This window comes from Fusarium sambucinum, chromosome I (genome assembly GCF_050947815.1).
Source record: "Fusarium sambucinum isolate potato_lamoka chromosome I, whole genome shotgun sequence".
Lineage (NCBI taxonomy): Eukaryota > Fungi > Ascomycota > Sordariomycetes > Hypocreales > Nectriaceae > Fusarium > Fusarium sambucinum.
In genome coordinates this window covers 368,772-385,812 of record NC_139294.1, presented here as the reverse complement: position 1 = coordinate 385,812, position 17,041 = coordinate 368,772, and the positions used below count along the sequence as shown (strand labels likewise).

At 41.2% G+C, this 17,041-nt stretch overlaps 6 protein-coding genes across 6 annotated transcripts; 4 read left to right on the top strand and 2 right to left on the bottom strand.

Moving 5' to 3' along the window:
• Positions 1 to 1,273: 1,273 nt before the first annotated feature.
• FSST1_002833 (uncharacterized protein) lies at positions 1,274 to 2,188 on the top strand (the record flags this gene model as incomplete). Its single annotated transcript, XM_083228859.1, has 1 exon — positions 1,274 to 2,188. The coding sequence occupies one exon, from the start codon at positions 1,274 to 1,276 to the stop codon at positions 2,186 to 2,188; it is 915 nt and encodes a 304-aa protein (XP_083086263.1).
• A 326-nt stretch (positions 2,189 to 2,514) lies between these two features.
• FSST1_002832 (CHAT domain-containing protein) lies at positions 2,515 to 5,574 on the bottom strand (the record flags this gene model as incomplete). Its single annotated transcript, XM_083228858.1, has 2 exons — positions 2,515 to 3,686; positions 3,735 to 5,574. The coding sequence occupies 2 exons, from the start codon at positions 5,572 to 5,574 to the stop codon at positions 2,515 to 2,517; spliced, it is 3,012 nt and encodes a 1,003-aa protein (XP_083086262.1).
• Positions 5,575 to 6,487: 913 nt separating this feature from the next.
• FSST1_002831 (uncharacterized protein) lies at positions 6,488 to 6,895 on the bottom strand (the record flags this gene model as incomplete). The annotated part of the gene is made up of 1 exon (XM_083228857.1): positions 6,488 to 6,895. One exon carries the CDS (start codon positions 6,893 to 6,895, stop codon positions 6,488 to 6,490), a length of 408 nt encoding a protein of 135 aa, XP_083086261.1.
• Positions 6,896 to 8,164: 1,269 nt separating this feature from the next.
• Positions 8,165 to 10,247, top strand: FSST1_002830 (uncharacterized protein; the record flags this gene model as incomplete). The annotated part of the gene is made up of 2 exons (XM_083228856.1): positions 8,165 to 8,479; positions 8,532 to 10,247. 2 exons carry the CDS (start codon positions 8,165 to 8,167, stop codon positions 10,245 to 10,247), a joined length of 2,031 nt encoding a protein of 676 aa, XP_083086260.1.
• Positions 10,248 to 10,807: 560 nt separating this feature from the next.
• FSST1_002829 (uncharacterized protein) lies at positions 10,808 to 11,773 on the top strand (the record flags this gene model as incomplete). Its single annotated transcript, XM_083228855.1, has 1 exon — positions 10,808 to 11,773. The coding sequence occupies one exon, from the start codon at positions 10,808 to 10,810 to the stop codon at positions 11,771 to 11,773; it is 966 nt and encodes a 321-aa protein (XP_083086259.1).
• Positions 11,774 to 12,204: 431 nt separating this feature from the next.
• On the top strand, positions 12,205 to 13,902 carry FSST1_002828 (M20 family metallopeptidase; the record flags this gene model as incomplete). Its single annotated transcript, XM_083228853.1, has 1 exon — positions 12,205 to 13,902. One exon carries the CDS (start codon positions 12,205 to 12,207, stop codon positions 13,900 to 13,902), a length of 1,698 nt encoding a protein of 565 aa, XP_083086258.1.
• Positions 13,903 to 17,041: the final 3,139 nt, after the last annotated feature.

Sequence of the window (17,041 nt, the reverse complement as noted above, 5' to 3'; positions counted from 1 at the left end):
CCGCGATCCGATTGGAGGGGAAAACACTGGGAATGGGCGAAGAAGCAAAAGTGCGGGGGAAATTACAAGAGAACACGATCTGCGTCAAATTTGTGTGGAAGTGGCTTATCTTTCCAGGAGCACTGTTAGCCTCAACTACAGTGTTACTTTTGGCGATAGTGGTGAAGGATACGGCAGTAAATAAAACGAAGGTTTGGAAGAGCTCCATATTACCACTCTTACTTAAGGACGATCTTGGCAGGGAAAACACAGGTTTAGACAGTCTAGAAGAGGTAGCACAAGGCTTAGAGGTTAAATTGCAATAGAAGAAGAGCCAGCAGGGTAGAGATATTCAACTGGGCAAGTTGGATGTCTTTACCACTTCAGTGTCTCTATAAAGAGCCCTCTTTCTCTCGTTTTCTCTCAATGTTCCTCAACGGCCGTTCTAGGTCTCAAACTTCAATCAAACAACCAAACAACCTATGAATAAGAGTCTTGCATTAAGTCATATTTTCCCTAATTCGCTTGAATTTTCTCACCGACAAGTGGTGTGGCTTAGTAGGCGTAGCTGAGACCCTGTCCTGTGTTACCCTGTGAAAGATCTAGATCTTCGGATAACGAAGATCATCCGGTGCTGACAGACATGATTCGACTTCTTCAACTTTTTACAAGGATAGGGCAACGGATTGCGGGGTTCAACATGAATGTTCAGTCAGCCACTACAGAGTTTGCATACGCCATCTGGAACATACCCAAGGGCAGAGGCTCTCTGAATATTGATTTCAGAGCAGACGTCGACTTGTCAATTATTCGAAGGAGTTCACGTTACTATTCACTTATGATAAATAGTTTCGCACGAAGGACTTTCACATTCCTAGACCTAAGGACACACAATCCAATAGTTAAGAAGTGGTCATGTAGTATTTCGTAGTGGTGGTGTTTCTGAACACAAGTTGTGATGATGGCTTGCAGCTCGCATTAAACTATTGAGTGTTTTGTCTGCGCAAGCATTCTTACTACGACGCTGCCCGTGGATTGACGCGTATAATCATGCCGTCGATGTCCAGCCAGCCACATATTTCAGCTCTAGATTCTCTGGCTTGAAGGCAACTCCGTTAGAGACAGAGACACAGTACTGTCAACATTGGCATTACTGGTTGTTTCTACCACTTCGACTTCTCTATAAAGAGCCCTCTTTCTCCCGCTTTCTCTATTTGTTCCTCATCAGCACTTACAACTCAGAGTACACTCAAACATCAACAACAACACCAACAGACATTTTATTTCTTCCATCATGTCCACCACAGCTTCATCCAAGATCCCTGCCTGGGTCAAGTCACCAGGTACAGTCAAGAACTGGAACTGGCGAGGTGATACCCAGGTTCCCAACACAGGCATGTCCGTCGGACCTTCGGCTGTTGTCTTTCGTGACAGCATATATTGCTTCCACCAGGGCCATGGTAACAACGGCCAACTTTGGTACAATGTCTACAATGGTTCTCGTTGGCTTGGAGATCTCCAGGTCCCCAACACTGGCACTTCAGCCGGACCATCCGCCCTGGTCTACAAAGGCATGATCTATGTCTTCCATCAGGGCAGTAGCAACAACGGCGAACTGTGGTACAACATCTTTGACGGCTCCCGATGGCTGGGAGACACCAAGGTGCCCAACGTTGGTATTACATCCGGTCCATCTGCTACCATCTACATGGACAAGATCTACGTCTTTCACCAGGGAAGTCGTGGCAATAACGAGTTGTGGTACAACGTCTTCAACGGTTCCAGATGGTTAGGTGATCTCCAAGTTCCCAACGTCGGCATCTCCGCGTCCCCTACTGCGACGTATGTCCCGCACACCAACACGATTCAGGTTCTTCATCAGGGTATCAAAGACAATGGTGAACTTTGGACCAACACCTTTGATGGTAGCCGCTGGCTTGGTGATGAGAGGGTGCCCCGTGTGGGCATCTCAGCTGCTCCTTCTGGAATAGCCTTTGATGACAGAGTGTTCTGTTTTCATCAGGGAGGTGGCTTCAACGGTGAACTCTGGTACAATGGATTCAATGGCGAGTTCTGGGAGGGGGATAAGCTAGTGCCGAAAACGGGTATGTCGTCGGACCCCTCTGCTGTGGTTTATCATCACAAGATCTATGTTTTCCACCAGGGCTACGGAGACAATGGTGAGCTTTGGTTCAATGTTCTTGAGTAATGGAGGACAGGTGCTTGGGAAGCTCCGTCAATAAACCCAGGTTTCGCTTCTTATTCAGGACTATCTTAGGAACTAGCCTTATATCGTCACTCTTTTGTCCTGCTGGTCATTATTACCAATCAAATACTGTCCACTTTAATTAAAAGTGAGGAATACAAATTGTTGAACATGACTTTGCTTCCATCCTGATTTCTTTTCGCCGAATACCGTTTTTGATTCCATATGTACCCTAGAAAAGCCCAATATGACTACACTGATATCATTAGTAAAAGATATCGTAATGTCATCAGCTTCAGTACCAAGCCCTGGTTCAGAATTCGACCCAGTCAAACGCCAAAATGTACATATGGCACCCAGTGACATGGCACGTAGTCATCTTCTTCACAAGGCAGAATATCCCGTTTTGAGGCTCTTTCCTCTTCAACTTCCCCAGTCAAGCCAACATTTCGAACTTGTTCCTTTCTCGCTCGCCCTTCCGTTCTAGAAATAGGCGTGCTTAGACACTTCTTCCTAAGCGCTCTTGAAGCCATATGAAGCCCTCGACAAACTGAATCGTCACTCATACCACCATCACGTATTCCCTCATAAGTGGCCTTCGTTATATCAACACAGGTTTCATCACTTACCTCCCAGAGTGTCCCAATAACATGTCGAAATCCTGCCAACCTGAAACCGCTAATAAGATGGATATTCTCGTCTAAGAAAGTATTATTCTTCATCTGACCTGTCCCGCATGCTGATAGGTATGCTAAGAATGGTTGACTTTGGCGAAGATTCAGGCTCAAGAGCTTTCCGACTTCTAGAGTGTCACTTTTGCCGTTATCTTCGAGAAGTAGATGGCTTTTGGAAGGATCCTGGCTGTCTGTGAAACCGTGACCAGCGAAATGGAAGATCTTACAATGTGGAAGTTGCAATAAGATGTCTTTCTTGTTTTTGCCAATGACAGGATCTAGTGACATAGATGTGTGGAGCTTGTGCAACATGTTGATCTCGTCAGTTGCAAAAGGAAGCATCGTGGCCCCAGGAGTATTTTCCATCGCCACAAGCAACGATCTATTTCTCGTTACATCTCGCGTTGTCCCTGAGTCGTGGCGACCATTGATGATTGCCTTGACAGATGAGCTGTAGGATGACATCACTCTCTCGATGACGGCTTCCGAGGATCCATCTGCATGATAACCTGCGGCGTGGAGAGGAAACCCACAAAGAGGGCCAGTTGGTATCCAGCATATTCTTGGCCATTCCTCATCTGAGATGGGAATCTTGGTGAACCCAAGAAAATCCAAAATCGGTTTCATTGCAATATCCCATAGCCAGGAGAGAACAGCAGGGCTGCTAATGCTGTCTCGGTGACGTGATTGTGCTTTGAGCTTTGTAAAGCTCAAGTCTGGGAGAACCACGGAGATGATTCTGTCGTGCGATACTATAATGGCATCAGATCGATAACGACTCACGTTAATGATGACGATAGGATGCTTGCTTGCCGCCAATTTGAAAGCTTCTTCATTTGGTCCGCGTAAGAAGTCTTCAAAGCCAGGTAGCTAACGGATCTTATTGACAAGGTTTTCAAAGACATTGCCTCTCTCGTATCGTTGCTCAGGGTCAGTGTCTTCTGCAGCTGGTATATCCAACGCTGAACGTTGAGCGAGGAACTGGCTTGCCAATTCAGGATGTTTTTTCCCCAAAATACCAACCTCGCCGCGCAGATCCTCAATAGATGTCGCCATGATATCTCTCCCAGTTTCTAAAAGCTGTAGTGCAACTGATGGCTCTTTTCCAGCATAGAGGGCCATGGAGGCTGCGTCACATGCAACGCCTTCCAGATCCTTGAGAACATACTGTACGTCAAATGATTCCAGAAACCGAGGTATGAGAGGGGGAATCAATCCCATGAGTGAAGATGCTGTTTCGCAGCCTCTGATCCAGTCCTCAGCTAATGCAAAGAAACTCATTGCCTCTTCTGCGGCCATTATCTTTATGTAAACATCTATAGCGGGATCATGTATCACCATCTGAAGGTGGCTAGTGCCGGTGGTAAGGTCTTCCGTATCTCGGGTGATTTTATATCTCAGCTTGTAACGGTTCCCAAGCTCGAAGAGGCGACAGCCACGTGGTACATCTGCTGGCAGGGTGTTGTCCAGGCTCTGCTGCATAAATATAATGCTCTGATCGATGTCGGTAACGGACTTTGTCACATCAAACCTTTCTAATGCGGCACGAGACTTGCATTGAAGATTTGTCGCTTGTTGTCCCGGGGTATTCGATGAGTCAACGGCTTTTTGCCAAGTCTCAGTTGCAATGTCAATATCTGAAAGGACTTTCGTTTCAAAGAATTTATCTTGATATGCCTTTCCGAGATCTCCAAGAATCGATAGATAATTTGGGTCTTCTGCTTCGGATATCTGAATCGCATAATGGAGCATTTCGATGGATCTTTCTAGATCCTTGAATGACCCTCCCTTTTTTCGCCTCAGTGCATAAGCCGTCCCTAAATTCGCATAAGAAGCAGCGAGTCTAGGTTCTCCAGTAGGTGTGTGATCGATACATTCTTGAAACAAAGTAATGGCCCTATCGATTTCTGAAGTGTCTTCGTTCCTCAAATACTTGTATTGATGGCCAAATGCAAGGTCCTGTCGTCTGCAGTTCTTAATTTGGTAACTGCTTGTTGTCGCATCGCAGGTTTCTTGGAGGAGTTGCAAAGAGGTGTCCATATCCCACATTGTTGCTGTGACTTGGTACCTCGCCTGATAACTAAGTCCAAGGGCTTGAGTCAGATCGACACGAATGATATTGCTAGGCAATTCAAGTCCGAGCCCCTCCTTATAGTAGCGAATACTCTCGTTGACATCAGCCACGTCTCCAGAGCAATTTAACCTAATGCGATATGCATCTCCGAGGACTTTGAACTGTATACCAGACAAATTATGACTCGTTCCTGTGATGGTCATAGAGTCACGGCAAAGATTGATGGCACTGTCAGCACTGGCCGTGTTCAAATGTCTTTCACATCTGACTAGGTATGCCACAGCCACACACAAGTACTGTAGAGCTCGAGTTGGACTATCCAATGGCGTTAGGTCGATCGCTTCTCGAAGGTGCTCGATTGCAGAATCGATGGCCTCAAACGACGCGTTGAGATGGAACTTTTCCATTAGCGTCATACCTAAAGTGTGGAGATGAGATTCTCTTTGTGTGTGATCATGTGAAGCTGTTTGTAGTCGGTGACGCAATTTGTCGATCTCTTGTTCAATATCTAACCTCTTCATGTTTTGCATAAGTACTGGAACCCATGGCTCATCACCCAACGGTAAGCTGGCGTAGAAGAGGGTTCCGTAGGCACTGCGTGTATACCTCAGGTTTGCACCAATGTATTCGGGGTTCTCCATTATCGAGTAAGTGATTCCAGTGAGAGTCTTTTGTTCCGTATGTATCAATGTGATTACCAAGATGAGTGTATCTGACAGTAAGACGGGTGCCTAACGAGGTTTAGGTGCGCAGCCTTACTTTTGTGGTTAGTCATTCATTGAACCGGTAAGACTTATGTAATTGGTCAAATACATCCAATGATGACGGACAGCTTGTTTTAGGTATCGTTACGTTTATACCACATTTATTCTGTCTATTTACCTAGTCATTTGAATGTATTAAGCAATAATAATGTTTACCCAGTTAAGATCACCCTTAATACTGGAGTTTGACTCTTCATCAAAACTCAGAGAGCATATTACGATGTGCAAGAATTAACACGAGACTTGAACTGGAAGATCCCGTAATCCATTTTTGCCTCTAACCCTTCAGATCGTAGCTTGAGTGGGGTCACGGGTTGGTGTCTATGCATGCGGAGCCGGTAATGCCGTCTTAGCATGTCGTGGCGCATATCGGATTTCCCGGCTATATTGCTGACAGGCACACATGTATTTACCCATTACTTATGGCATAACCACATTTACGAATCATGTAGATGGAGTCATAGATTATGAAAGTGTAAAAAAAGGGTCTATGGAGATGGGCCATTAATATTAGAGATAACTGGCTGAAATCTAAATTATGAATTTGCTTGGATAGGAGTCATGGCTTTTTTCAATGGTCTTCCAAGGTCTGATAAATTTATCCTTGTATTGAATATGGCTCTTTACTGTCTACCTATGCATAAAAAGATCGGAAATTATTGAGGTCTTTGACCAAAGTCTAACTGATATTGTCATAGGGGAAAACTCGGTTCACCGAGAGGAAAAACCCCAACCTTCTCCAGCACAAAACACCACAACTGAATTCCCTCAACCTTGAAGACAAGCCGATCTATTTAGGTACAACGCCACCCTCAACATAACAGAGGATCCAACCCATACTGAGGTTTACCTGGGTAGTCAATGGGGCGACGTCAGCTGGGGTCGCCTTGTTAAATCTAAAGGTTTCCAGCGAGACGCCGTTCTTGTCCTTGTACATCTGACAGTTGATGCGATCGATCGTGGGAGGGTATTGGACGTCCTTTGCGTCTTTGATGGTCAACTTGTCGAGTGTCAAGGTCGACCAAGACAGGTCAGACGGGTGAGTCAGCTTGCCGAGGGGAATGCTCAGAGTCGTCTTTGAGTTTTGGGTGGCTTTATCCCTGGCAATGATGGTGACAGTTGCTTGAGGAGCGGGAGCTGCTACAGAAGCAGCTGCGAAGAAAGCGGCGGTGAGGGTAATGAAGTTGGTGAGTTGCATTTTGAAGGACAATGGATTTGGATGGTGTGAGTAGAGAGTATGAGGTGAAGAATGTTATTCGTAGTAGTCTGATGGCTGATAGAAGCTGAAGTATGAAGAGTGTGGAATGATAAAGAGAGTATTTAGATGGCATATTCACTTCCTTATATACCTAACCTGAGTGGCCTCACTGTTGCAGTACGACTTATCCCCATGACCTGGCGTGTTAAATATGGCTTCTTCAATTGGTTGAGTTCAAGATTCAGTAACTCGAGGCACGGCTAGAAATTGACTTATACGAACTAATGTATACGAGTTACTTACTATAAATAATAATGTTTATTGCTTACATACAGTAACCCGACTAGGGGATCTGCAGAAAACCTCAGCACTAGTAATACTGTGCCACTGCCCTATTATTCTGACTACTAAATTATCTTATCTAATCGGCAAGCCAAGAATATCAGCTGAACGGTATAAGTTAGAAATCGAATGTTTTTCGTATAAGCCTTTTCACTATTCCCTTGCCATCAGTGCCTTACCAACGTGTAACATAATACGCCAGAGGCTGTAGAATGATTGGTCTATCTGATTACTAACCTTGGCGCTGTCCTTTCTATCTACAAGCGACAGAGCCGCGACAAGCCGACAGAACCTACGAAAACAGAACTTCAAGACGGCAAGGCTAATTGTCAAGATGGAGAGCTCCCAGGCCACGTTGATATTCAAGCCATGGATCAGGGTCATCTTTCGGATGTTTTCTATAATGAAGACCTTGATGCGTATTCAGTCTACAACCTGGGCCCCGGGAGTAAGCCATTTACCAATCCGAGGTAGGACTCTTTGAGCTTCTGGCTGATATAGGCAGTTAATAGCCTACGGGACTATTATACTTTGAGAAGGCCCCCATCAAACATCAAAATAGCCTAGATCGCCATGTTATTTCCGCTTTAAACTTGATCCATCTATAACCGTCGACGCTCCTTCATTGGATGAAAGATTTGCCTCCATCTTTGAGTTAAAACAATTCTAAAAAGACGCTATCTGTGATAAAAGCAGGGATTATCTCCACATCAAGGAAATTACAGTGTCCCAGCCAATGAACAGATATAATTGCATGGAAAAAAGATCGATCGCCCCTCTTATGCTAAGACAAGTGAGATTTTAGCTCCAGAATGACCAGGGCGATAGGCCCTTTGCAGAACTGGAAATCATCAAACCGCCTAGGCAGGCGTTTTTTTCCAACACTGCAACTTCCTTCTCCTTTTTAACGCATCTTCATAGTAAGATATGGCTCAATCTCAGGAGCCGTCGTACCTTCTGGCCGACTTTCCTTCTATAGATGATCGTCCTCGCCAACATGGACACAAAGACCCAAACGCCACTCAGTTGAGTCTGGAAAGTCCAGATGCGCCAGCAAATCATGAAATGCACGATGAGAAGCGCGATTTCAAGCGCAAGTTCATACCTGGCAGATTTCTTGCGGATTGCACAGCGACAATCGTACCCATCGCTCTCCTGGTATTTGCCATCGTTATAATGCGTCTTGACAAAAAGGAGACGGAAAAAGAAGACTTCCATAAGTGGAGAAATGCAATCACTGTTGTATGTGGCTTGCGATATTGGTTCGTGCCATGTGACTGACCAGGCTCCCTAGATTGCATCCATCTATCCCATCGTCTTTGCTTCTATTGTTGGCCGAATGGTGTTCGAAAGTGCACGATGGAAATTGGAAAAGGGCACCACACTCGATCTTCTTGAACAATTGATCGGTAGTCGCACTGTCGGATCAACATTCACCACACAGATCAGCCTTGGCAAAGTCAACATTCTTGGCCTTGTGCTTCTCCTAATCTGGGCCTTCTCACCACTAGGATCTCAATCAGTACTCCGAATGCTTGACTCTCGACTTGTTCAAGTCAATACAGACTCTGGTGTGACTTACTTCTCAACCGATGCCGAATCGCAACTTGCATCCGACTTGCCTAATGGTCAGGAAAGCGGAGAGGGACAAGCTATAGCTTTCGGCTATATGAAGAGCATGTTTACAAGTCTTTTCCTTACATCAGCGGCCAGCAAGTCCGATCCCATGGACCTTTGGGGAAACCTCAAGATTCCAAACCTTGGCATCACTGATGACGACTGGCATGATGTTCCGTCCGGCCCAGGCCCTGATTCGTATTCGGCTTTAATTGGACTCCCCATCGTCAACGTTACTACAGGTAATGTAACATTCTCAATCGAATCAAGCTACCTGAACCTCGAATGTTACAACATGACCATCTCCAATACTAGCTTCTATATCCCTTGGAACTGGACAAACCCTCCTACGTGGGGAGAGTATGAACAAAAGCAAAACGGTACATGGCACGGATATAATGATTCCGCATTGCAGACACCATGGGCCATGGCGGTGGACCGATTTGTTGATCCGTACTGGGCCGTAACTTCTAATCTCTCTGACCGGTTCGGCGAATTCCACTTGGGAAAGAGCTACTATGGTCGTCCAGTCATTTTTGAGAATGAGACTGATCTCCATGTTAAACCTTCGAGACTCATTTTCAACTCAGAATTCCAAACTGCACCCAATACCTCCCCAAGGGGCTTTAAAGCTGAATGCCATGTCTTCCAACGCTATGTTGAGTCACAAGTCCACTGCTCTCGGGTTGATATATCTACTCCTCAGAACTGTTCTGTCACTGCCCAGCGTCTATCTCGTACGAAGCATGCTACAGAAAACATTACCTCGCTTTCTTGGGAAACTGTCTGGAGTCGTGTATCGTCACTACCCGGAGTGATGGACGGTCCGCGGCAATACGCCGATATCGCCATGCGATTTTTAGACAATCCATTGATCAGCCCCGTCAGCGATAAAGGTGTAGTACAAGAATCAGAGCTATTCGAAAGTATCACCTTGGAACAGTTCGGTCGTCGTTTGGCACAGATAATCAACACTTACTTGCTCGTGGGCCAGGTCTATGGACCAGCCACGAAAGCCGACTCCAACTTCGAATACGATATCACGGCACCCGTTGAAGTTGGTAACCTGGTTGAAGTCTACAATATAGACTGGAGATGGATGGCCTTGTTCGTTGTATCTTGCGTCATACTGCTGGCAAGTGGTATTACGAGTATAGTCTTCGCTTACTTGGCCATTGGGCCCGAGATCCTTGGCTACGCATCGTCTGTTGTTCGAGATTCCAAGTATATCGATCTTCCTGCTGAAGCTGGTACGAAAGAGGCGTTCGAAGTAGTCAAGATTATGGGACGGCAAAGACTGAAGTATGGCTATGTGGATTCAGTTGCGGAAGAGAGTCAGCCTTTAGTGGGCGTGGGGTTGGAAGATGAAACTAGAAGTATACACAAACGCTAGATTCAGGTATTTGTTGTATAAAGTAGATATATTTACTTAGTGAAACGTTTCCAACCTATTTATTCAGTCTTAAACTAAGTATTACCGGTGCATTCCTCAAGCTCTTCGTTCATGGACGAGACCAGATAAAACAACGGCTTCTGAAACACGGCAGGTGCTAATTATTGAAACCAGCGGAGTGGCAGGAAATTTGAATCGATTTCATAGAAAGCCAATGATGACAGAAAATCGCTGGCAACCAATATATGATAATGTGGTGCAAAGACACCTTGAGTTGATAGACATGACGGCGTGTGATGTGATTACTACTACATCGAGGCTTCCAAGCCGGTGCGCGTCTGAAAGAGGCTGGCACATGAAACACATCTGGCAAATCACTGGTCAGCCAAGAATACATTCATCATAGAAGCATTGTCAGTACTTCATCAGTGAATGTCTTGACGTCATCGGTCTCACCTCTGTAACAACTATAAGATTTACGTTGTGTACAATTGAGAACTAGCAATCGTTTCTACCTTCTCCAACATCTTTCATCAATATATCCCATCAATATCCCCAATATGCTCGGCAGTGGTAACACATTCGACCCAAACACCGACATTCCCGACCTCAGCGGGAAAGTCTTTATCGTCACCGGAGGCAGTGCAGGCATTGGCTACGGAATCTCAGCCCACATCCTCCAGCACAACCCCAAAAGGCTTTATCTTCTCGGCAAAAAGCAGCACCATCTCGATGAAGCTGCCGAAGCTCTGAATAAATTCGGCGACATTTCACGAGTTGAATTTATCCAGGTTGAACTTGAAGATCTCCATGATACGAACAGAGTTGCCAAGGAACTCGCATCCGAGTTGGACCGGCTTGACGCGTTGGTTCTGAACGCCGGATTGGGCGTCGGACCGTACGGAGAGACAAATGACGGCATTGACAGTCACATGCAAGTCAATGTCTTTGCGCAACACCATTTGGCCATGACCCTTCTGCCCAAACTCATCGCTACTCCCGACAGTAGACTCTGTCTCCAGTCATCAGACATGCATCGCGCAGCACCCAGCTCCATCAAATTTGCCAACCTTCAGGAAATCAACACAGATATTGGCCCAGCGTATCTTTACAATCGTTCCAAGCTTGCACAGATTCACCTCGTGCGCGCTCTAGTTCGACGCAAAGAACGAGGTGAGCTTGGTATGCAGCCTGGTAAAGGGCCATGGATTAATGCGACTCATCCCGGTGGTGTCAAGACGGATCAGCAGGAACAGGCGATTGATGCTTACGGGGCTCTTGGTAAAGTTGGTGTGGCTATTATCCGGCCTTTTCTTAAAGACCCTGTTGACCAAGGTTGTCGGCCAATTTTGTTTGCTGCGACGAGTGATGCTGTCAAGGAGGAAAAGATTGATGGCTGTTATATCGTTCCCGACCGCAAGATTACTGAGCCGACTTCGCAAGCTCTGGATGAGGAACTTGGGGAACAGCTTTGGAGGCTTACTGAGACAATTCTCAAAGAAAAGCTTGGGTCAGCGACGCAGTGAGAAGTACCATTTCGAAGTAAACCTGATAGCATTCCAGACTCAATAATAAACGTTTTACGGAATTGGTATCTGCACCTGTGACGGTTGCAAACTAAACTTTGCTAATTTATTTTCGTTATTACTTAACGTCCCGCGTCGCAAATGCATATGCTTTGATGAGTGACAACTGACAAGTGTGGTTAACGTTCGCGTTAGCTTCTCGAGCCGCATCCAGCATTCCTGCTAACGGCGGTCACCCCACAATAGAGTTTCAGCTGAAGACGTTTTCTATGTTAAGGTTTGCGCGTTGTAAGATATAAGCACTGCTTGCGACCCCTCTTCCTGTCAGTCTGTTCTTACCGTGATTGTTCATGAATCTTCTGTGTAGGTACTCATAAGAAAAGCAGCACAAATTGCCAGCAATCGGCCGTCATCAACTCTTCATGAGCAGGATGTCAAACAACCAGCCTCAAATCGCCCCACCCACGCATTCCAGCCGCGACACTTCAAGATGGTCGTGGTGGTATCTAGGTCTTGGAGTCGCAGCGCTCGCTGCCTTTGTCCCCGCTATGGGCTCCAGCTCAGAAGCACGATGCCCTCAAGCACCCATTCAAAATGCCCAATTGCAAGATGAAATGACAACATCCATGCTCAAGAATTTAAGCTCCGACTGGTTTCAAGAGCAGAGCATCAAACGAATGACAGGTGCCATTCAAATCCGAACAGTAGCATACGATGACATGGGCGCAGTTGGCCAAGACTCTCGTTGGGAAGTATTTGACGAATTCGAGAACTATCTACAAACGACATTCCCCAAAGTTTATGAGAAACTCAAACTCGATAAAGTCAACAGCCATGGACTTCTTTACACGTGGACTGGCAGTGACACAACTCTAAAGCCAACGGTCTTGATGGCGCACCAGGACGTTGTACCGGTTCCTGAAACGACTGTGTCACAATGGGATTATGCACCTTTCAGTGGTGAATTCGACGGTTCGTCTATTTGGGGTAGAGGTGCTTTGGATTGCAAAAACACACTGATTGCATCTTTGGAAGCGGTGGAGGCTCTGATCGATGCAGGGTTCAAGCCGCGACGCACAATCATCCTCTCCTTCGGATTCGATGAGGAAATCTCTGGCCACCATGGAGCTTCGTTCCTCGCATCATTTCTCCTTCAACGTTACGGCGAAAACGGAGTGTCGCTCATAATCGATGAAGGCGCTCCCATTCTACCTATCTGGGGTACTCATTTTGCTATTCCCGGCGTATCCGAAAAGGGCTATGTGGATGTTGAGATCGTTGTCCGTACCAAGGGTGGGCACAGTTCAATGCCGCCTTTACATACCAGCGCTGGTATAGCCGCTGAGCTAGTGAGCAGTATCGAGAAAACTCCGTATCCGCCTCAGCTCCATCAAGATAACCCACTACTCGACTTTTTGTGGTGTGGTGCAGAGCATGCCCCAGGCTTCATGACAGGACTCAAATACCTTCTTCCTCGACGAGGCAGCACCGGTATATTGGAGAACATAAAGCGACTCTCGTTCCCGAAACTCGTTTCTCGCGTTAATAAAATGGCTGGGTATCTCATCTCAACGACTCAGGCAGTTGATGTCATGCATGGTGGCGTCAAAGTCAACGCGCTGCCTGAAAGGACAACTGTCTTGATCAATCACCGCGTCAATGTTGGGGAAAGCTCCGATCTAATTCGACACAAAATTACTAAGCTCGCTGGTGTGATTGCGAAAAGACACAACCTGACCCTGCATGCATTTGATGATTCTGAAGAAAAAGAATCATCAATACTCCTTCGTTTCATGGGTAGTGTGCTTGAACCAGCACCGGTGACTCCCACTCATGCGGGCAGTGGAGAATCCGATACGCCGTGGTCCGTGATATCCGGCACCACCAGAGCTCTATACGGAAAGCAAGTAGTAATGGCGCCTGGGATAATGCCGGCAAATACGGACACAAAATACTATTGGAAGCTGAGTCGGCACATATTTCGGTATTCTCCGGGATGGGATCCAGAGACACTTTCAATTGAGGGTATACACACGGTCAACGAAAGAGTCAGCGTGGTTGCGCACATCAAGACTGTTCAGTGGTATGTTTACTTTCTGAAGAATGTGGACAATGCAAGGTTCGGTTGAAACATGACGACATGGAGGCCTCGTATTAATGGGGGAGATTTTTGAGATTGTGAGCTGTCAGACAGGATTGTCACGGACCATGAGAGATTATCTCGGTAGATTCGGACTTCGGCAATTGAATATTAATGGGCAAATGCATTTTCGGTACACGATTGAGATCTCTATATTGTTATTATCTAAGCGAATTGATATCCGTTTGAACTCACTTTCTTTTTGAGTAACTACCGGGTAACGATATTATAGTGGTAAGACTTCTACGTCATTGTGTATCGCATGTCATTATATCGAATGTTATTAATTTAGCCTAAATGCTAGGTCTATTATATTTAAGGCCTAATCGGCAAGCCTAGGCTAGGAAATCTAATTAGGTTTTTACTTAAGCTAGCTTATATAAAGAGGAAAAAAAGCTAACCTTTTTATATTTAAATACCTTTTTTATATATAATTAATAGATAAGTTAGCTTTATTATTTATAAAGGCTAGCTTAAGGAAAACTTTATATTAAGCTAATAGAAAATCCTATAAATTACTAGATAAAGGTAAGATATTAAGTAAAATCCTTATATTTTAATATTTTTTACTATTTTATAGCCTAAGTATAAAATTTATATTTTTAAGGCCTTAGCCTAATAAGTTATTATCTTAAAAATCTTTATTATAATACCCTTAAGTTAATTAAATTACTATATATAAGGTATACTTTATATAGTTAAATATTATAAATAAATTTATTTATTAAATAGTAATTAATAACTTTAATAACTATTAACTTTATTATATAGTAGTTTTATTATTCTTTATAAAGGCTTTATAATATTAATATTATATTAAGCCTTATTAAGTAATTAACCTTTATATTAATAGGCTATATATTATAAAGCTTAATAATATAAATATATATATATAGTAATTACTTATAGCTCTAGATATTATATTTAATAACTTATTTTATATATAAAAGGTATAATTCCTTACTTTATATTACTAGTTAAAGGTATATATATAAGTATATAATAATAAATATTAAAGCCTTAAGAAAAAAGTTATAATCTTCTTATAGATATTAGTATATAATAAGCCTTAAAGGAATATAAGTTATTAATTTAAAGTTACTTAAAGTATAATATTAATAGTATTTAAGTATTTTATTAACTTTATATAGCTTTTATATATAATATTTATTTATTTACTTAAGTATATATATATTAGCCTATAGGTTAAGCTTTAAGTAAAATTCTTATAGTTTAATAATATAATAAGCACTATAAATAATATATATATACTTACCTTTATATTACTTATTAAGTAATAAAGGTTTTAATTAAAGAAGTTAATAATATTATAAAATATATTTACTATTATTAATTTTAAAGGCTACTTTTTATATATATTTATAAGTATTAAAGGCTTAATAAATAATATAATATTAATTAATTATACTTATAATAATAGCTTTAAGATATTATTAAAGTACTTTTATTTTAATAATATAGGCTTTAAATCTTATAAAAGGCTTTTAATTTTATATTTTTATATATAATATTACCTTTAAGACTAAGGCTAAGCAGAGAAATAACTAATAAATAGTAAAGAGCTATATAACTTTTATTATATATAGCTTTATATTATTATTAAATAAGCTTTTAATTAATATAAAAGGAAATAAAAAGTTATATAAAGTAATATACTTAAATACTTATTTAATAATTAAATTAAAATTATATATATAATAACTAGGCTTTATAATTTTCTTATAAGAAATAAAATAAAGCTTAGGCTACTTATAAAGAAAGAAAGACTTTTATAAAGAGAGTATTATATATTAAAGAGAGCTTAATAATATATTAATAAAGTTATAATAAAGAAATCTAATATTATTATAAAAAATCTAATTATAAAATAGCTTTAAGAGACTTATTAAATATATCTTTAACTTTCTAAGGGTTTTAATAATAAAGATTCTAGTAATAAAGAGGTTAAGTTATAAGTAAATAAAAATAATAACTTTAAAGGCTAAGAGAGGCTTTTTTTAAGATTTTTATAGCTTAAGTAAATAGCTATTATAGTCTTATAAAAGCTAGGGAAATTTTTTATATATTATATAATTAATATATATTAAATATAAGAGTTAATTATTTTTAAAGCTTTTAATTAATTAAAATTTTTAGCTTTTATATTTTAATATAAAAATTAACTTTTAATATTATTTAATATTTTTTTAATAACCCCTTTAAGGCTATAGCTTAATTACTATAATCTTTATAATTAAAATATTTATAAAAATAGCTCTTCTTTTTATAGCTTCTTTAACTATATAATACCTTATAAATTATAATATAATTATATAATACTTTATAAATTATAATATAACTATATAATATATTATAAATTATAATATAAAAGACTTATAAATTAATACCTTATTTTCCTTATTACTTTTCTTACCTTAAAAGCTTTAAATAGCTTCTTTATAGTTTTAAATACCTATAAACTAGTATTTTATTCTCCTTATTACTTTTCTTACTTTAAGAGCCTTAAATAGCTTTTTTATAATCTTAAAGACTTATAAATTAATATTTTTTATCTTCTTAATAGCTTTACTATTATTATAGCTCCTTAGCCTCTTTCTTAGCTTTCTCTTTAATCTCCTTACTATTGCCTTCCTTAAATTAATTATATTATAATAAATATATAGCTTTTTACTTAGCTTTACCCTTACTCTCCTCCTTAAATTATATATAACTTCTTATTTAACTTTACCTTTGCCTTCCCCCTTAGATTATATATAGCTTCTTACTTAACTTTACCCTTACCTTTCCCCTTAGATTATATATAGCTTCTTACTTAACTTTACCTTTACTATTACCCTCCTTAGATTATATATAGCTTCTTACTTAGCTTTACCCTTACTACTACCCTCCTTAGATTATATATAGCTTCTTACTTAGCTTTACTCTTACTCTCCCCCTTAAATTAATTATATTATAATATATATATAGCTAAAGAAGGCTATAAATTATACTTTCTAAGGTATTTAATTAAATTATAATATATAAATCTCTAAATTATAATATAATAAAGCTTCTATTTAAATAAAATCTATTAATACTTCTTTTAGCTTTTTATTATTAATAAAATT